The sequence below is a fragment of the Pelophylax lessonae genome (assembly GCF_965119305.1).
Source record: "Pelophylax lessonae genome assembly, chromosome: 3".
Lineage (NCBI taxonomy): Eukaryota > Metazoa > Chordata > Amphibia > Anura > Ranidae > Pelophylax > Pelophylax lessonae.
Genome location: NC_138770.1, coordinates 266,315,675 through 266,337,082, shown reverse-complemented (window position 1 = coordinate 266,337,082; position 21,408 = coordinate 266,315,675). Strand labels below are relative to the sequence as shown.

Genomic DNA, 21,408 nt, shown 5'->3' with positions numbered 1-21,408 from the left:
TTTAGATGAATTTTTGTTCTATTGCTACTATTTTGTCATTCACCAACATTTTTGCCCTTGTTTTTTTTTTATTATTAAAATCAAACTATGGACATAAGAACAAGTATAAAACTATCTTCTGTATTTCTGGATTACAATTCAAATTCAACAGCTTTTTGAAAATCTAGCAACAAAATAGCTGATGTATACAACAGCTTTGTTACAGCTGGGGTGCTAAGCCTATAGCACTTGTGCTGCAGTAACATGCAGCAAAACACATTATATGCTTTGGTGTGCCACAGTGATTTATTGTGATTAGTACCCCAACCCATCTCCAAAACACATGTGCACTGCAATGCAGTGTGGCACAACGCATTGTGTCCTGTGTGTTACATGCAAATGCAGCCTGCCCTATTATCTCATTCATGTAAATTGACTGTATAAAGCACTGCAAGAGGCATTTATCAGAGTTCTGTGTTATGATGTGAATGGTCCCTAAGTTTGTCACCTGCTGCTGTCAGAATACACTGATAAGTAGCTGCAGCCTTTGACTGATGCAACATTTTCCAACATGTCCCTGCTGAACTGGCCATATTACGAACCATATATGGCCAACTGTAAATCCGTACAAATCCATAAAATCCAAACTGTGCAGGAAGAAAAACACCAAATTTATGACATTTATGGCATTGATGTGGCCATTGTAGAGTTACCTCTACCGTCCTAGTTGTTCAATATTTGATTATATATCTGTTGGCCATATATATCAAGCTTGGCCCATACATAACACTGTCGTCAACACAGCCAGTGAGAAAACAACCTTATCGGCCTAATAATTACCGTATGTGTACTGGAAGCTCAGAAGAGTCTACCAGTAATTCATGGAGGTTTTCTACGAATAATAACAAGCTATATTACTTTTTATTTTCTGTGTAGTTTCAGCTGCCGATAATAAAACTGAAGGTATATGTTTAGTCCTTTACAGACCTCCAGCATAGACCATTGCTCTGTGATCTCACCGTAGAAGAAGGTCAAAGATTAAAAGTAATATTTGGCTCAAGCAGTGGTTTCCATGTCATTGATGTTGATTCTGGAAATACATATGACATCTACATTCCATCTCATGTAAGTAAATATGTTCAGAATGTGGTTGAGGTATATTGTTGTATCTTTAAATTAACAGCAACATGTGCCTGCACTTTATCTTTTGGAGGTACAAACACATCTATTAACTATGTTATGTTACAGAATTTGTCTCAGCACATTTACAGCATGGTTCAAGTAATTATTCATATGTCCAGGACCCCAGTTTTTGGTGGTTCTAAATGTAAAAAAAAAAAAAAGTGAGTCCCAGAAAAATCAAATTCTACACTAGAACAACTAGAACAATATTGGGCTTTGAGAAAGTCGGTTATGATTATAAATATATTTAAGTAAACTGTAATTATTACTTGTGACATAACTAAAATATAAAAGTAAAATTAAAAATAATTTAGTGCACCTTGTGACGTACATAATTTCCATTATTGGACTGTTTATGGAGATAGGCTGAAAATGTTATTTACTGGTAGAAAATAATTCAAGATAATATAGGTTAAGTATAGCAAAATCCAAACTGAAGCTTGCATTTTATCTTTCTAAATAATAGGATGCTTGTGTCTAAACTCCATCTTCTTCTTTTCTTGTTTTCAGATTCAAGGAAACATTACTCCACATGCCATTGTCATCTTGCCCAAAACAGACGGCATGGAAATGCTTGTGTGCTATGAGGATGAAGGGGTGTATGTTAACACATATGGCCGAATTACTAAAGATGTGGTGCTTCAGTGGGGTGAAATGCCCACTTCAGTAGGTTAGTGTTTTGGGTGTTGACAAAACTGTGCCACTAGTTTACATTGCATATGTAATTAAATGATCAGGCCTTTGTGGGCATTGTGAGTATTCAAGTTTAAACAAGGGTCCTTAGAACTTATTCCTAACTCAGGAAACACTGCACAACGTCGGGTACAGTGGGTAACCATGGCCACATAAAGCTGAAATTCTTCACTCCTAAAAGTATACTGTCATGGTAGATTAATAGGGCTGCCATTACTGAACTCTCTTTTAGAATTGCAGTTCTCTTGTTTTCATTCTGATACATTTGACTTTAATACTATCTGAGTCACTGACCTGGAATGAGTATAGAGAAAAGTAGTCGTGACTAGGGATGGGCTCTGTGTTACGTTCGACTCTAACATCAGCTGTTCGTGTGTTCACTGAATACATGAACAAATGGGGCGCTCAGCCGATAAGCGCGCCATAGCACACTGCGCTCTTGCAGTGCATTGATTTCTGATGATTGGCCAAAGCATGCACCTGATCTGTATGCTTTGGCCAATCATAGCACAATGTACTGCCTTTGGCCAATCATGGCTTAGTAGCTAAGTCCACGCCCCACACTGTATAAGGCTGCTGCTTACATGGCAGCCGTGTATAGTGTGTGATAATAGAGATTAGGTAGGCAGTTAGTGGATAGTGAGTTCAATCAGTTTAGTGCAGTCAATATAGTGTACAGGCATACTCCACTTTTAAAATGTATGGATATGTTGTAGTCCTGGGTCCCTGCTCGGTGCTCCCCAAGTTTGGTGTCCTTGTCACTTATGGTTTGTGAGCAGTGCCATGTCAAGCTGACCAATATTTCCCCAATAAGGGGAACCCTATGACAGAATTTTAAAAGAAACGGCATGGGGTCCCCCCCAAATCTATACCAGGCCCTTTGGGTCTGGTATTGATTTTAAGGGAAACTCCACACCAAATAAAAAAAAAAACGGCGTGAGGTCCCACCCAAAATCCATACCAGATCCTTCAGGTCTGGTATAGATTTTAAGGGGAGCTCCACACCAAAATGTTTTTTAAAAAATGGCGTGGGGTCCCCCCAAAATCCATACCAGACCCTTATCCGAGCATGCAGCCTGGCAGTCCAGGAAAGGGGGGAATGAGCAAGCCCCTCCCCCTCCTGAACCATACCAGGAGCGCTTGCCCTCAACATGGGGAGGGTACTTTGGGGTGCCCCCCAAAGCACTTCATCCCCATGTTGATGGGGACAAGGGCCTCTTTCTGACAACCCTGGGCTGTGGTTGTGGGGGGCTTATTAGAATCTGAAAGCTCCCTTTAACAAGGGGGCCCCCAGATCCCGGCCCTCCCCCCACATGTGGATGGGTAATCGGGTACACCGTACCTGTACCCATTCACCAAAAAAGTAAAAACCACAGGAAAAGGTTTTTGACAAGTCCTTTATAAAAAGAAAAAAAGAAATAGTGTTCCTCAATGTAAATCCATCGCCAATCACGATGCCCACTGGAAAAATTTTAAAACTCTTTGCCTCCTAAGAGGCTACCCACCGTAAGCCCGAACTTTGGCTTTGACAGTTCTTTTATAGGCAAGGGGACCCAGGTACGTCACCCGGTGGCACCGGCCCTTCTAACGTCACATGACATCACGAAGATCAGGCATACGGTGGGTAACTTCTTAGGAGGCTTTTTTGCAATTTTTCTATTTTTCCGGTCAGCAGGCGTCGTAATTGACAATGGATTTTGAGGGACACTATTTTTTTTTCTTTTTAATAAAGTACTTTTAAAAAACAGTTTCCTGTAGTTTTTACTTTTTTACACTTTTTAGGTAAATGGGTACGGGTACGATGTATCCAATACCCATTCACATGGGGGGACGGGATCTGGGTGCCCCTTTTTTAAAGGGGGCTTCCAGATTCCGATAAGCCCCCCACCTGCAGACCCCCACGACCACAGCCTAGGGTTGTCGGGAAGAGGCCCTTGTCCCCATCAACATGGGGATGAAGTGCTTTGGGGTGGCCCCGGCCCAAAGAACCAACACCCCCACCAACCCCCCCATGTTGAGGGCATGTGGCCTGGTAAGGTTCAGGAGGTGGGGGCGCTCGCTCTCTCTCCCCCCCCCTTTCTTGACCTTCCAGGCTGCATGCTCGAATAAGGGTTTGGTAAAGATTTTTATTTTTTAATTTTGGAGTGGGGTTCCCCATAAAATCCATATTAGACCCTATGCCGTTTTTTTTTTTTTTTCATTTTTTTTTTATCTGTATTGCCGGGAGCCAGCAATACATTACAGCCGCGAGCAAGTTTAAATTACATTTTTTCCTTTAGAAATGTCAATATTGCTGCAGCAGGCTCCATACATCGTACAGATGAACCAACACCCCCACCAACCCCCCCATGTTGAGGGCATGTGGCCTGGTATGGTTCAGGCGGTGGGGGCGCTCGCTCTCCCCCCCCCCTTTCTTGACCTGCCAGGCTGCATGCTCGAATAAGGGTTTGGCAAAGATTTTTTTTTTTTTTTCGAGTGGGGTTCCCCATAAAATCCATATTCGACCCTATGCCATTTTTTTCATTTTTTTTTTTTTTTTATCTGTAGGAGCCAGCAATACATTACAGCCGCGAGCAAGTTTAAATTATATTTTTTCCTTTAGAAATGTCAATATTGCTGCAGCAGGCTCCATACATCGTACAGATGTGCCACTTTACAGGCACATTAAAATCACTGCTCCTTTTTAAAACGATCGTTTTAAAAAATGATTGATGCATGTCCCCCACGGCTTTACCCAGGTCCCTATACACTTTTTATGGCAATAACTTGCATATAAGCCTTTAAAATGTGGACTTTGATTTTTCATGTTCATGTCCCATAGACTTTTATAGAGTTTGCATGTTAGCTAGAACTTTTTTCTTGTTCGAGATGTTCTGGTGCGAACCGAACAGGGGGATGTTCGGCCAATCCCTAGTTGTGACACTCATTTACAGCAGACTTGTTCTGGGACTGTAACTAGCATTTTCAGAAAGTGGCTGTAATGCAGACCCTATTCTTTTTTAAGAGTTGCTTTTAAAAAATTGATGGCATGACGTCTGCATTAGCATGATACTTAAAGTGTACTAAATCCAGGACCCTGAATTCACAATATCTGGTTTCCCACAGTACACCGAACATGGAAATGCAATTATTTTAGTAAATATATAATGCTAAATACCTTTTCTCATCAGTAGTATTGTGATTTCTATCAGTGTCTGGTTAAAGCTTGTAGGAGGTGTTTTCATGCTACTCTCCCTCTCCTACGAGGCTGCAGGACCCCTGATCCTTTGTCTGGAGAGTGCTGATTGGCCCTGAGCTTATCACATGCACCCTCCCAAAAATTAAAACAAAACAAAAAACTTTAGCAATACACACCAAACTGAGCATGTGCAGAGTGATTCCAAAGGCTCTGTACTGTCAGGAGATAGACTGGGGACAGTGGAAGTAGAGGAGAATCAGAGAAGACAGGATCAAACAGCCTTTTTACACAATGCCCAGGATTAACCCCTTGGGTCCCACAGTGAGTATAACAAGCATGCTTTACTGTGTGTGTGTGTGTATATATATATATATATATATATATATATATATACATATATATATATATATATACACACAGTGCCTTGCAAAAGTATTCGGCCCCCTTGAACTTTGCGACCTTTTGCCACATTTGAGGATTCAAACATAAAGATATAAAACTGTAATTTTTTGTGAAGAATCAACAACAAGTGAGACACAATCATGAAGTGAAACGAAATTTATTGGATATTTCAAACTTTGTTAACAAATAAAAAACTGAAAAATTGGGCAAGCAAAATGATTCAGCCCCTTTACTTTCAGTGCAGCAAACTCTCTCCAGAAGTTCAGTGAGCATCTCTGAATGATCCAATGTTGACCTAAATGACTAATGATGATAAATAGAATCGACCTGTATGTAATCAAGTCTCCGTATAAATGCACCTGCACTGTGATATTCTCAGAGGTCCGTTTAAAGCGCAGAGAGCATCATGAAGAACAAGGGACACACCAGGCAGGTCCGAGATAGTGTTGTGGAGAAGTTTAAAGCCGGATTTGGATACAAAAAGATTTCCCAAGCTTTAAACATCCCAAGGAGCACTGTGCAAGCGATAATATGGAAATGGAAGGAGTATCAGACCACTGCAAATCTACGAAGACCTGGCCGTCCCTCTAAGCTTTCAGCTCATACAAGGAGAAGACTGATCAGAGATGCAGCCAAGAGGCCCATGATCACTCTGGATGAACTGCAGAGATCTACAGCTGAGGTGGGAGACTCTGTCCCTAGGACAACAATCAGTCGTATACTGCACAAATCTGGCCTTTATGGAAGCCTGGAGTGGCAAGAAGAAAGCCATTTCTTAAAGATATCCATAAAAAGTGTCGTTTAAAATTTGCCACAAGCCACCTGGGAGACACACCAAACATGTGGAAGAAGGTGCTCTGGTCAGATGAAACCAAAATCGAACTTTTTGGCAACAATGCAAAATGTTATGTTTGGCGTAAAAGCAACACAGCTCATCACCCTGAACACACCATCCCCACTGTCAAACATGGTGGTGGCAGCATCATGGTTTGGGCCTGCTTTTCTTCAGCAGGGACAGGGAAGATGGTTAAAATTGATGGGAAGATGGATAGAGCCAAATACAGGACCATTCTGGAAGAAAACCTGATGGAGTCTGCAAAAGACCTGAGACTGGGACGGAGATTTGTCTTCCAACAAGACAATGATCCAAAACATAAAGCAAAATCTACAATGGAATGGTTCACAAATAAACATATCCAGGTGTTAGAATGGCCAAGTCAAAGTCCAGACCTGAATCCAATCGAGAATCTGTGGAAAGAACTGAAAACTGCTGTTCACAAATGCTCTCCATCCAACCTCACTGAGCTTGAGCGGTTTTGCAAGGAGGAATGGGCAAAAATTTTAATCTCTCGATGTGCTGATAGAGACATACCCCAAGCGACTTACAGCTTTAATCGCAGCAAAAGGTGACGCTACAAAGTATTAACTTAAGGGGGCTGAATAATTTTGCACGCCCAATTTTTCAGTTTTTTATTTGTTAAAAAAGTTTGAAATAGCCAATAAATTTCGTTCCACTTCATGATTGTGTCCCACTTGTTGTTTCTTCACAAAAAAATTACAGTTTTATATCTTTATGTTTGAAGCCTGAAATGTGGCAAAAGGTCGCAAAGTTCAAGGGGGCCGAATACTTTCGCAAGGCACTGTGTATATATATATATATATATATATATATATATATATATACAGGCTGATTTTACTGTTGTGGGTTTAGTAACACTTTAGGTACTCACAAACATTGGATGTCCAATGGCCAAATAAGTTGACAATGTAATGTCTGTAAACTACATGCAATAAACACAGTCAATAAAGGAATGGTGATCAAGTAGGTTGGAATGCCTTGTCTGAGTGCTATTGGTTTTTCACTTGATAAGCTGGCACTAGAAGTATCTACAGATCATCTCTACAGGCATAAACGTGAACAGTCTCCGGAGGCCAAAGGAATGCCCTATCCGGAATAGATGACTTAAGCTGTCCTTACACACATACTGTAAATTTCTTTCATTCTGCCTGCAGGCTGAACAAATGAAATCTAACAGCAGGAATGGATGAATCTCCACTGTCAGCCATTTTATTCTGACAGCTGGCTGCAGCGGCTGTCAGAATATCCAAGCAGTGTCGGTTTGAGCCAACAGAGGCACCCATTGCTCGAATTTCGTCAAACTCAGCATACAGCTGTCACAATTCTAGCAGCGTATGCCATCCCTTAGGGTGGTTCAGTTGTGCCTGCACATTCAACTGCCTTGACAACTTTACTTCAGTAAGTGATTTTAGTTTAATCCAATTCTACATTCATCCTCCTGTGCAGACAGCAGCTTATCATGCTATGTGTATGCTGTAATTGACCCCAAACACGTGAATGAGCAAGATATCTCTAGCAGATTAGCCTTTTTTCAGTTTTTATTTTTAGGACTTTCAGTAAGCATGCATTGTTTCCCGGGGAAAGGTGAGGGTATGTGTACTCAACACCTCTGGTGCTGCTGGACTTGGAGTAGGAAAAGTTAGTGGTCAGGAAGGAAAGTTCAATTCCTACTGTTTGACTCCTTACCTGATAGAGTTTAGTCAAGAGGTGTCAGAGAAAGATTACAGACATACAGACATTCTCCTGTGCCCCCTCCCCCAAACTCATGATTTTAGTACAGTAGTACGAAAAAGAAATACAGGCCAATCAACAGATCAAGGGGTCCATGTGCCCACGGCCTTATTTCTAGATATCTAGCATCACCAGTCTAAAGCTTGTGTTGTCCTTTGCAGCATATATCCATTCCAATCAGATAATGGGCTGGGGAGAGAAAGCTATTGAAATCCGTTCAGTGGAGACCGGGCACCTGGATGGAGTATTCATGCACAAGAGAGCCCAGAGGTTAAAATTTTTGTGTGAGAGGAACGATAAGGTATGTACTACATAAGAACTGTGGTTTGACTGCTGGATTATGGTTTAACCTTATTCACTCACACACCGAAAACTAAAAGAATATTACCCTTTACTGAAGGATGGGTGTCCTCTTACCTTGGAGTCAGTACACATTTTTACTGTTCTGATTACTGGTATATGATTTTCATAGCACCGCTTTCTTTTTGTGAAACTGCACAAAGTGTTATAAGCACAGACAATTACAAAAGTGTACTGTATGTAACAATAACAAGATACACCAAAAGTGAAAAATATGTCCATAGTAGTTTAATGCCCACTACAAATTATAATTAAGCTACACAATCTAAAAAAATTGTGTGAAGTACGGAATTCAACTGCTTTTTCTCCCAGAGTGCATGACTAGTGATACACATTAAGTCAGGTTTTGGGTAAACCATTGTCTTTGCACTGACAGGCACTGTATAAAAAGAACATGTCGCTTATGCAAGCACAGACTGCCGATGATATGTTTAATGCTGTCCTCTCAAACAAAATATTAAGATGTAAAAGGAATTGCTTTGCATACAAATCAAAGAACGATGTGTAACTGATATACCATTTTCCTAGTAAGACATGGCCACTAGTGGCAGTGTTTCACTTTGGATTGATTGTACCGGTTTAACCTCTTTACAGCAAGTAATATGAACTCTCCAAAAAGAAATATCCAAAGCATATATTATCTAAGACACATGTAAAAGTAATGTAAACTCTACTTAAATTCAGCACTGTAATTGTTTTTCTCTTAAAAGTCTTTCCATGTAATAAATAGATCACACATTAAAGCACTGTGTAGCAGTGTTTTGGGATGAGTAAAGTGTGAAACACAGTGCTGAGTGCTGAAACTTTGCTACTCTATATACAGTGGGTACGGAAAGTATTCAGACCCCCTTAAATTTTTCACTCTTTGTTATATTGCAGCCATTTGCTAAAATCATTTAGGTTCATTCTTCTTCCTCATGAATGTACACATAGCACCCCATACTGACAGAAAAACACAGAATTGTTGACATTGTTGCAGATTTATTAAAAAAGAAAAACTGAAATATCACATGGTCCTAAGTATTCAGACCCTTTGCTCAGTATTTAGTAGAAGCCCCCTTTTGATCTAATACAGCCAGGAGTCTTTTTGGGAAAGATGCAACAAGTCTTTCACACCTGGATTTGGGGATCCTCTGCCATTCCTCCTTGCAGATCCTCTCCAGTTCTGTCAGGTTGGATGGTAAACGTTGGTGGACAGCCATTTTTAGGTCTCTCCAGAGATGCTCAATTGGGTTTAAGTCAGGGCTCTGGCTGGGCCATTCAAGAACAAGCACGAAGTTGTTGTGAAGCCACTCCTTCATTATTTTAGCTGTGTGCTTAGGGTCATTGTCTTGTTGGAAGGTAAACCTTCGGCCTAGTCTGAGGTCCAGAGCACTCTGGAGAAGGTTTTTGTCCAGGATATCCATGTACTTGGCCGCATTCATCTTTCCCTCGATTGCAACCAGTCGTCCTGTCCCTGCAGCTGAAAAACACCCCCACAGCATGATGCTGCCACCACCATGCTTCACTGTTGGGACTGTATTGGACAGGTGATGAGCAGTGCCTGGTTTTCTCCACACATACCGCTTAGAATTAAGGCCAAAAAGTTCTATTTTGGTCTCATCAGACCAGAGAATCTTATTTCTCACCATCTTGGAGTCCTTCAGGTGTTTTTTAGCAAACTCCATGCGGGCTTTCATGTGTCTTACACTGAGGAGAGGCTTCCGTCGGGCCACTCTGCCATAAAGCCCCGACTGGTGGAGGGCTGCAGTGATGGTTGACTTTCTACAACTTTCTCCCATCTCCTGACTGCATCTCTGGAGCTCAGCCACAGTGATCTTTGGGTTCTTCTTTACCTCTCTCACCAAGGCTCTTCTCCCCCGATAGCTCAGTTTGGCCGGACGGCCAGCTCTAGGAAGGGTTCTGGTCGTCCCAAACGTCTTCCATTTGAGGATTATGGAGGCCACTGTGCTCTTAGGAACCTTAAGTGCAGCAGAAATCTTTTTGTAACCTTGGCCAGATCTGTGCCTTGCCACAATTCTGTCTCTGAGCTCTTCAGGCAGTTCCTTTGACCTCATGATTCTCATTTGCTCTGACATGCATTGTGATCTGGAAGGTCTTATATAGACAGGTGTGTGGCTTTCCTAATCAAGTCCAATCAGTATAATCAAACACAGCTGGACTCAAATGAAGGTATAGAACCATCTCAAGGATGATCAGAAGAAATGGAAAGCACCTGAGTTAAATATATGAGTGTCACAGCAAAGGGTCTGAATACTTAGGACCATGTGATATTTCAGTTTTTCTTTTTTAATAAATCTGTAAAAATGTCAACAATTCTGTGTTTTTCTGTCAGTATGTGGTGCTATGTGTACATTCATGAGGAAGAAGAATGAACCTAAATGATTTTAGCAAATGGCTGCAATATAACAAAGAGTGAAAAATTTAAGGGGGTCTGAATACTTTCCGTACCCACTGTATATATATATCTCATTTTTACTATTCTAATGCACTGTCAAGCTGTCCCCACATGTTATAGTCTGATTGTACAATCGTCTTTAGTTTTTCCTATAACTGTGTTGTACAGGGTTTCTCAATCCTTTTACCTTGGAGGAACCCTTGGCAAAAAGGCTGAGATCTTGGGGAACCCCTGAAACAAACCTTCAGATCTATAGCTCACAGAACATTAGATCTGATCAGCAAGCTGTAGATATAGCAACAATTAACAAACAACATTAAAGCGGAGTTCCTGCCCAAAAAAATTTTTTGGGTAAAAATATCCCTAATATAGTCAGGCCTCGTGCATATACATTAAGGTATCCTGTAAACTGTCCCCTGTTTGTGTTTGTGCAGCACATATACCTTACTTTAGTCGGGTCCTGTACAGCGCGGCCATCTGCAGTGTGGGCATCTGAAGTCACAGTGTTCCTCTTTTGGGATTCCGTGCTCAGACTCTTTGGCCCCTGATTGGAGGAGATGCAGCCTCCCATACACACATACAGTACTATGCACGGCCACTCCCCGTCCCCCTCTCCAAGCACAGACCTTGGCCCCTCCCCAGCAGTGCCAGCACTGCTCTATCTCCCCTCTCTCTCTCCTTCCCTACAGCTGAGCAGAGAAGCCTAGGGACGTGTCAGTATTGGGGAGCGGGGCTGGACACAGTGCTCCTGGGGACGTCACGAGGCAGCTGACCGTTAGAGGAGAGTTACAGAACCACATCTGGTCACTGACCTGCATAATACAATACTTACATAGTTACTTTGATTGAAAAAAAAGATATCCATTAAGTTCAACCAAAAGATAAAACAAAAACACACTGCTTCCTCAGATTTAGGGATGAGCTTCAGGTTCAAGTTATTAATTCGACTAGAACCAAAATGGTTCACAGTACGTCAAATAGGCAAAATAAATGGTCAAATGTATCCAGTTTGGCCTCCCAACCCTCCAGCTCCTGCAGGTGATACAGTATTGCTACTGCAAATAAACTACACATGCTGACTGCCTGCTGGCTTGTTTTAAATTGTAAATGGGCTGGTGGGCATCCCTGGTTATGTCATTGATCAAATATAGTTATGCCGATACTTGGTAAATGACATCAGCCAGTGTACCTGGCCTGTTTGTGGACATTTGCAGCTGAACAAGAAGCTGGTATTTGCAACAGGAGACCCAGGAACAGGGAGATCGAGGAACGGGGGGCAGAACAAGGGCCTCATGCCCACATTCCTGACTGATGGATGTAGGAGTCTGCAGGGATGGCATGTATCAGAATCTGGAAGCCCACTTCCAAAATGGGGGGCCCCCAGGTATCCAACATCCCCATGAATGAGTAAGAGCTGGTTCACACTACCACTACCAGAAAGTCGCCCCGTGACTTGAAGAGACTTGTTTAGAGACTTGTTTAGAGACTTGTTTAGAGACTTGTTTAGAGACTTGTTTAGAGACTTGTTTAGAGACTTGTTTAGAGACTTGGAAGAGACTTGGAAGAGACTTGTGCACTACTTTGAAGAGACAGGCGACTTTGTCTGTGGGGAATGCCTGGCTAATCTCTTTCTTCTTCCTGGAAAGTCTGATAACAAGTCGTGTCAATTAAGATAAGGAGGCAACTCCCATTGAAGTATATGGGACAGTTGGATCACAGGTCGCTTCAAAGTAGTACAGGACCCTTTTCTGAAGTCGGAGCAACTTCAGTAGTGCCAATTAAGACGGCACTGATTGATTAACATTGCTTTTGTTATGTCAAGCTACCTGGGGCAACACAAGTTGCCTCACAAGTCGCGCTAGTGTGAATGGGCTCTAAGGGGTACATAGTATCTCTTGTTACTCGTTCACAAAAAACTTTGGCCAAGTAAATGTAAACACAAAGTTGCCAAAGAAAATTTACATTAAAATTTCTGTAGATCCAATGTGAATCACAATGAACTATGCCCCATGACCTGCTGACTTTATGATTCAACAACAATCTTCTCCTGCTGTACTCCCATCGCAAATGGCAGCTCTCCAGCCTAATGCTAAATGTCAACAAACTGGTCATGGATAATGTCATTGACTGTATTTGGTCAATGACATCGCCCAAGAATCCCTGAACACTTTGCTTACAAACAGAATCAGGCAAGAAAAGATCTGTCATTTAGGCTCCGTTCACATCTAGGCGTTTTGGGGCGTTTTTGGGGCGTTTTTCTGCTCTAGGATCAGCTCTCAAAACGCCCAACAAGACAAATCCTATTCATTTCAATGGCCCCTGTTCACATCTGAGCGTTTTGACGCTGTTTACAAAACGCCCAACGCTCAAAAAAGTACATGAGCTTCTTTTTGGGCAGATTACAGGCGTTTTCCATTGATCTCTATTCAATCTAAAAACGCCTGCACAAAAATCGCGGTAAAAATCGCGGTAAAAAACGCCGCAAAAATCGCGGTAAAATCGCGGTAAAAAACGCGCGAAAAACGCTACGCTCAGGTGTGAATGTAGCCTTAGTGTAAAAAAAAAAAAAAAAATATACAGGAAACCCCCGCTCCATCGCGGTTCAGTTTTTGCGGTCCCGGTATATTGCATTTTTTTTTTTTTTTGTAATGTTATTTTACTATATAAATCATTAAAAATGAAATATTTTTGTGTTTTCCATAGCTCTTGCTATGTCTCTCAGTATCTTTTATGTGTTTAAATGAGTTTCTATTGTTTTAAAAGTGTGTTTAAAGACCTTAAATGCTTTTACACGTACAGTGACAGTAAATAAAACATGCCTACAATGCATTTTAATAGGGTTTTTCTATTTCGCGGATTTTCACTTTTTGCGGCTGGGTCCGGAACGTATCCTCCGCAATGGAGGGGGGTTTACTGTGTGTATATATATATATTTTTTTTTTAAGTCCTTTTTATAAGAAGGCATCCTACAGCTGTGCTACTTCACGTGCAGGCATAAAGCACCCCTTTGCAAGTTGTTTAAAGGGAATAGTGTATTTTTATTGTTGCTCTTTAAGCCACATTAAAAGACCTACTCTGGCTTAAAGCGGAGTTCCACTCAAAAGTGGAACTTCCACTTATCTGTCTCCTCCCCCCCTCCGATGCCACAAAGCGCGTACCCGTTTTTGACAGCTACGCTATCCCCACTCCTGTCAGATCTTGCCGCGACGAGGTACGCCAGGGGTTCGACCCCCTACTCTTCCCTTTGCTTCCAGGCCAATTACCGAGCGCAGCGCGCATGTGCAGTAGGGACCTGGCCGTGAAGCCACAAGGCTCCACGGCCGGGTTCCCTTACAGGCAATGGCAGTGGCAGCACCCGACAGCCGATGGAAACAGACATCGCTGGATTCCAGGACAGGTAAGTGTCCTAACATTAAAAGTCAGCAGTTGCAGTATGTGTAGCTGCTGACTTTAAATTTTTGAAGGGTGCAGAACTTCATTTTTACATTTAAAAAAATGTATTTCTCCTTTGTTCATTTACTGAAAGAGCTCCTTATCTTCTTCACCATTGGGTTATACTGCCCCCTACAGGAGTAGGACACTAGGCAGGAAAAAGCTTGACTACGCCTAGTCCCAGGGGGTATACTTCCCCTCTCAGCTATAGGCACTCAGTTTATTTCTGCCTAGTCAGTAGTAAGGACCTAGTTACTTTTTGGGATTTCTGGCCCTTGCAATTTTTTCTTTTTAAATTGAACGTTTTCCTATTTTTATTTTGTTCCTGTGAGAATCTACAGTCAACTGCCAGACTGGGCGATGGACTGGATAATCTAGATCCAGAGGGTCCCCCCAGTCTGGTCAGCTAGCGCGCAGGCCTCAGTTCTGCACTAGGTCAGCCGCGACATAGCCCCGCAACATAGCCTATGAGTTGAACATCTCACGAGGGCGCATACGACCTGGCCTCGGCCTGAGTCACAGCGTTCCTTCTGGCCCGACGGCCCCCCGTTCTGATTGAGCGGTTGTCTGTCAGGAGCGGTGCCCACCCACTTCCTGGTATGGTGAATAGCTGTCCCCCCTCTATTCCTGGAGGATTTTGGGGTGGACGTGTGACGGTCAGACCCCCACGTTCGCCTCCTTCCACTTCAGAGTTTCCCCCCTTTCTTGGTTGTCCTCTGCAGACTTGTTACCCCCCATCTGCACACACCCCCCCCTCCACCCTCCCCTCCCATGGGGTGGCCATACTTTTAGGTCAGTCTGTGGTGTTGAGCTGGCGATGGGGGTGGGGGTGAGCGTGCTGCCGGTGACCAGACTATCGACTTTTGGAAGGGGGCTTTACCTGGTGGGGGCTCCTGCCAGGGCCCACCTTCCTGCTGGGATCATGTTCAGAGATCCTGGGGTCCCCCCTGGGCTCCCGGGAACCACATGATGCCATGCGTCGCATAGCCTTTTGTGCTGTAGATCGGCGTCCATATTTGTGTAGCCTCAGCTGCCATTTTCTTGTGGTTTTCACATTGAAAATAGTGGCGGCCATGTTTTTGAAGCTATATGATGGTGATTCAGCAATGGGAGCCCCTCCTCATTTCTAATGCTGACTCCTGAATCTTTCTTTTCCTGATCGAGGCATGATGTGCAGTTTAGCTTGGTGCTGTAAGTGCCTTATTGGTGGTGGTGAGTCTCTTTGTGGGGTTCTATCTCCCTCTCTCTGCTATAGCAGCGGTAGTGCTCCGTGCTGAGTCCTGTGTTGCCGCCAGCACAGTGGGGGTGTCCCTAGCAGTGTTATACACTTTTTTTGTGTGGGTCCCCCTCTTCACTAATGGAGTCTATGGAGCACATTTCCCCACCTGATCTCCTCTCAGAGGTGAACGGGCCCTCCAGGTCCCAGCAATCCCTGACTGCACTGATGGCGGTCCTGGAGTCCTTAGTGTCCAAGGTGGATTTGGTCCTGGGAAAAACAAAAAACATCCCCCACCTTCACCTGCTTCATCTGTCTCTTCAGATCCTGAATCTGATTCGGGTACCTGCAGATGCGAGTTACCCTTCTGGGTCTGCGTCCAGGCACCCTGCATGCTCAGATAGTGAGGATGACTCCTCTGCTCCTCTAGCTGCGCATGAAAAGGCGCTGGTGGATGTGCTGATTGTGTCAGTGCGTGAAACTTTAAAGATGGAGGATGCAGCTGATGCTGCCATGGCGGCACCAGTCCCTTTTGGCACCCACAGGCCCTCCAAGGTGGTGAGGGCATTCCCTTTTCCCACTTACTCTGATAATATTGTCACAAAAAAACAGTGGGGTTGCCCAAAATGCACTTTTGCTGTTTTGCGATGCAGTATCCTTATAAGGATTCCCTGCTTAAAAATTGGATGGCCTCCCCCCCCCTGTAGTGGACTCGCCAGTTTCCAGGTTAAATAAAGCAACCTTATTCCAGTTTAGGAGCCCCCCGGCCTTTAAAGATCTGGCTAATAGGAGGTCGGAGGCTCTTACCCACCATATGTTCACTGTGGCTGGTTCGGCACTTAGGCCAGTATTTACTATTGCCCTGGTGTCGCAAACACTCTGACCGAGTGGGCTAAGCTTTTACACTGGGACCTGGAGGGGAAAAGCTTTCCCCTACCTTTGCGGAACTGGTGGATCAGTTGGTCCAGGGGCTACAGTATGTCTGTGATGCCTTTTGGATGCGGCTCATTTGATTTCTAGCCTGTCTGTGTCAGCAGTGGTCCTTTGGCATATTATCTGGCTGCAATGCTGGTTTACGGACCAGACTTCTTAGAAGGCCTTATCTGATCTCCCATTTGTGGGGGATAGCCTGTTTGGAGCTTCCTTGGATGACATCATTAAGGGCCTCACAGGGGGGAAGAGTACTCTTCTTCCGCAGGCTTCCAAGATCAAGGAGCCCTGTCGCAGACCGGGGCCATTCGTCCCGGCTCATAAGAGGCCTTTTCATCTTCAGGGTCTCCAGCGGATTTTCCAAGAGGACCTGGTCTAGCAAGCCATGAGTGGGCTCTTCCAGAACTGCGGACAAGGCTTTGCATGAAGGGGTGCCCTACCCCGTATCTGGGGTGGGGGGGCGTCTTCGCTGGTTTCCAGATCCGTGAACCTCCCTGGTACAGGACAAGTGCTTCCACAAAGTCATTCGGTCTGGCTACAAGATCAAGTTTCGGTCTTATCCTCCGGAAAGGTTCTTCCCTTCCAACCTGCACTTACAGGGTCTCTTTGGTGCAGTGCAAGATTTATTACTTCAAGGGGTGATTTTCCCAGTTCTGACTTCGGAACGTTTTCAGGGGTTTTACTCAAACCTGTTTACAGTTCCCAGGAAGGAAGGCAAGGTACATCCAGTTCTGAACCTCAAGGCGCTAAACTGCTTTGTGCGGGAACAGAAGTTCCGAATGGCGTCCATTCGCATGGTAGTGGCGTCCCTACATCAAGAGGATTTTCTATCAACATCAAGGATGCCTACCTTCACATTCCAATTTGTGCCGGTCACCAGCGCTTCCTCCGCTTTTCCATGGGTGATGAGCATTATCAGTTTGTGGCGTTACCCTTTGGTCTCGCCTCCACTCCTCGAGTCTTCACTAAAGTTTTGGCCCCGGGACTAGCATTGTTGCATCAGCGGGGGATCATGGTACTGGGGTACCTGGATGATCTTCTTTTGCGAACGGAGTCTCAGACTGCTCTGATTATCAACTTGGAGATTACTCTGCGAACTCTGCGGGAGTTTGGTTGGATTCTGAACCTTCAGAAGTCTGCTCTGGTTCTGTCCACAAGACTGAACTATCTGGGTCTGACTCTGAACTCTGCCTCAGCCAGTTTGTTTCTTCCTCTGGAAAAACTCCATAAATTGCAGGAGGCAATTCAGTTTCTGTTGTGCAGCAGATGGTCATCCCTCCGGCTTTCATGTGGGTGCTGGGACTTATGTTGTCTACCTTTGAGGCTGTTCCATTTGAGCAGTTCCACACGAGATCTCTGCAAAAAGGGATCCTGGTGAAATGGGACAAGGATCCTCGGTCTCTAGACAATCTGATCCTGTTGAGCCAGGGTACGAGGGGTTCCCTGATCTGGTGGTTTCATTCTCCAGCACTTCGACAGGGAAATTCCTTTCTCCCCCTGTACTGACCAGTTGTCACCACAGATACCAGCCTGTTCGAGTGGGAAGGCGTCCTCAGCACAGAGTGTGCTCAGGGCGTCTGGATTCTTCCAGAGTCCAGACTGCCCATCAATGTACTAGAGCTCCAACTTTGTCTGGATCATTGGACAATTCATCTTTAGGGGTGTCCGGTACGCATTCAGTCGGACAATGCAACATATTACATTATCATTTTTTTTACATAGACAATTTAAACCCTTTTGTTATATCTGTTTGATATGTGTGAAAAAAACTATTTGACTCCTGTCAGAAATCTTGTCAGCTTATTACTTCCTGTGCTGACTTGTTAAAGAGGAAGTAAACCCTCCTCTGACACTTGTACCTATAGGTCAGCCTATGATAAGGCTTACCTATAGGTACTGTAAATATCGCCTAAACATGTACCGTTTAGGAGATATTTACCTTTCATGCAGCCAGTGATGTCACTGGCGCATGCGCTCTGAAGGAACGGCCGCTGGTGTCGTTCCTTCAGAGTCCCGTGCCGTGACAATCGGCTCCCGCGCGTGTGCGCGGGAGTGACGTCACCGCGGCTCCGGCCAATCAGATGGCCGGATGCCGCGATCCCGGAAGACGGGCGACTGGACATGTCACCCGTCATAGAGGTAAGCGGACTGCACGGCGGGGACTCGTACTAAGGTAAGTATTGCATAATGAGCTAGTATGCGATGCATACTAGCTCATTATGTGTTTCTCTTTCAGGTCGAACAAAAAAAAAAAAAAGTGTGTATGGGTTTACAACCTCTTTAACTGTTACATTGTTCTCAGTTATCTCTGAGCACCACAGACCCCCACACTAGAAAGGGATGTTCTAGTTAGTCCTGCTCTAGTGTGACAAAGCCCCCCCTTCATAGATACATCACAATGAGTAAGTGTTGTCACCCTTGGACAGTAAGTATGTTACTAGTAGGGTCACCAAGTGAAAAATAAAAAATGCCTGAGAAAAGAAAACTGGTAAGCTAAAATATGTTACATTCATGTTGTTTGTTTTATATATGCTTTAAGTATGCTTTGTGTATGTAGTTGGAATTATCCTGGTCGAGTATGGATTGGACACAGAGGGTTCACTCTGGTACTAACAAGAATAAGCGCTGCTTTTCCTTTTTATTTAGTTTTGTCCCTCAGCTGATCAGGGATGGTCATCATCTGAAGACCTTTCTAAACGGAAAGTAGAAATTCAGCTATCGGCCCAATAGATGAGTAGAATATCCTTTTGTTTGCTATAAATAGTATTATTAAAAGATTCCCAGGAAGACTTGTAATCTCCTGTCCTTTGGGGATTCTCCCATGTCCCAACATAGAGGGGTCTCCACTCTCTACCCATGCAGGATTTTCATGGAATAAGTGTTATTACAAATTTCACCTGCAGCTCCACTGGCTGGTGAAATCTAGTATTGTGGCACAAGCTGACAATTCTCTGGTTCTGTAAAGAATCACCAAATGTTTGTGGATGAACTTTCCACCAAGTGCTGCTGTGGTTCTACTTGGTATACAAGGAAACCTGTTCATATAGTTTGATCATCATGCAGTTTGTAGGTCACCATTTCTGAAATTCTCTTTTACTTTGCAACTTCATGGACATATGGGTTTCAGTGTTTTGCATCCTGTCTGTTTCTGTTTGCCGACCGCTGCTATATTTATGTTTCTCATTGGCTCTGTAACTAAGAGTTTTCTCAAAAAAAAGAAAATTGCTGCTGTGAAGGGTGGAGACTCCTCAGTGTTACTATACAAACACTCTAATTACATTAGGGATTTCCATTCATTTTGAAAATTCCCAATAAATACCCAATGCAAAATGATGTCACATGAGCAAACTTTTTCATGTTTTTAAATTCTGCCTGTCTTTTATAGGTGTTCTTTGCGTCTGTCCGGTCAGGAGGCAGCAGCCAAGTCTTTTTTATGACATTGAACAGAAACTCCATGATGAACTGGTAACAGAGCTGTCCGAGCAATCCTATCCATGGCATTATTTCTAAACTAGGTCTGGTTTTTGTAGACGTGCATAGCCTCGCGGGATTTTCTGCAGCTGCCTAACCAGGCTGGGTGTTCTTGTTTATCAGATCTGCAAGAGTACACAGGACTTATTACAGCAGCATGCAAGGATTCAGCAGCCTTGCCCTAGAGAGGGAGAACTGAGACTTTGCACTTCAACACTGAGAACTGTGGTTCACAGGTCCACAAACATCAGCTGTCGGCTTGTTCATTTTACCTTTTCATTGTGTCTTATTTTGTAAGAATGGCAAAAAAAAAAAAAAAAAAGTATTGAGACTTGAGCCAGTTTGTCGATTCCTGTCTGCCTGCTCTAGCGTTATATATAAATATAGATATGTTGTAAAATTACTGAGTAAAATAGGACAGCACAACAATGTACTTTTTTTCTGTTTTGCTGAACGCTAAAGCTGTATAGCTGGGTAATTGAAGAATTAAAAAAAAAAACCTTTTTGCCTTCATCAACCTGAATGTTGCTTTTTGATAGCAACAGCCTAATTCATTTTTAATGAAAAGCAAAGTTTCCTCTTCTTTCGGGAAACGTAGTTTAAATGGCTAAACTAGCCGCCGTTTAAATAAATCTTATGCCATTACTCGATCTGTCTGTTCATAGAGTCAATCAGTTCTTACACAGTGGTGTGCGTTGGTATTGTAATGAGCAGCAAGTACTATTTGGGAAATGGAAAGAGACTCCTGTGCTGTTTTTCTTTTTGTATATATTGCAAGAGAGCAAAAACCAAGAGGTAATGTCAGTGGAGAGGTTTCAGGTGACTGTCACCTTTTAAATTCCATTCACAGCTATTCAGACAGATAGCAAATAGGCAATAATAGGACTGTTGCCAATATTGTCACAATGACACTTTCTAGTATTAACCAATTAAAATGTCAAGAGCTTCTGTGAGGCTGTGGCCTACTACTTAAAAAAAATAAATGAAAAAAAAATAGTTTTTTAACCAAAGGATGGCAGAATGAGAGCAACTGCCGCCACGGTTTACAGGCTTCAAGCTTTACCGGCCAACATTGTAAAGACAGATTTCTTAGAATTACCCAACGTACAGTAACAGACCACATCTGTGCAAAAAAAAAAATAAAAAAGTAAAATAAAAAAAAAATCTACAAAAAAGTGTGTATGTAGTTCAGGTGATAATAAGTCTTTCAACACAAATGCTCTAATAATTTAATGATAAAATACGTGTATCAAAGGTTTATTTTTAATAGCTACAAGCATGGCTGGCTGTGATAATAGAGTGTTACATCAAGAAAAGTGTGGCGCTTTTTTTTTTTTTTTTGTTATTAAAAATTGATTTTATTCTTTGGTTTACCTACCTCGTTTTGCCTTTCTTTTTGGGCCCTTCATTGCAGCTTTGTTATTCCTATAACATACATCAAAGGTGTGCTAGGAACTGCCAGTGAAATACACTTTGCCTCCTCCTTCAAAACAAAAACATTGCATTCAAAACCGTATGCCTGCAGACTAGATAAGAACCACAGAATTGTTTGCACTTCACTAGGACACTTCACAGGA

General features: G+C 43.1%; 1 protein-coding gene across 11 annotated transcripts in view; it reads left to right on the top strand.

Annotated features, from left to right (window-relative positions):
• The window catches only part of TNIK (TRAF2 and NCK interacting kinase), a 478,118-nt gene extending 457,291 nt beyond the window's left edge, over positions 1-20,827 (top strand). For all 11 annotated transcript variants that reach the window (XM_082249643.1, XM_082249642.1, XM_082249649.1 and 8 more), the window contains 4 exons: positions 955-1,104; positions 1,672-1,831; positions 8,186-8,325; positions 19,746-20,827. In XM_082249643.1, coding sequence (XP_082105769.1) covers positions 955-1,104; positions 1,672-1,831; positions 8,186-8,325; positions 19,746-19,829 — 534 coding nt within the window. In that variant the 3' untranslated portion in view covers positions 19,830-20,827. The remainder of the gene's footprint in view (positions 1-954; positions 1,105-1,671; positions 1,832-8,185; positions 8,326-19,745) is intronic.
• The last annotated feature ends 581 nt before the right edge of the window (positions 20,828-21,408 follow it).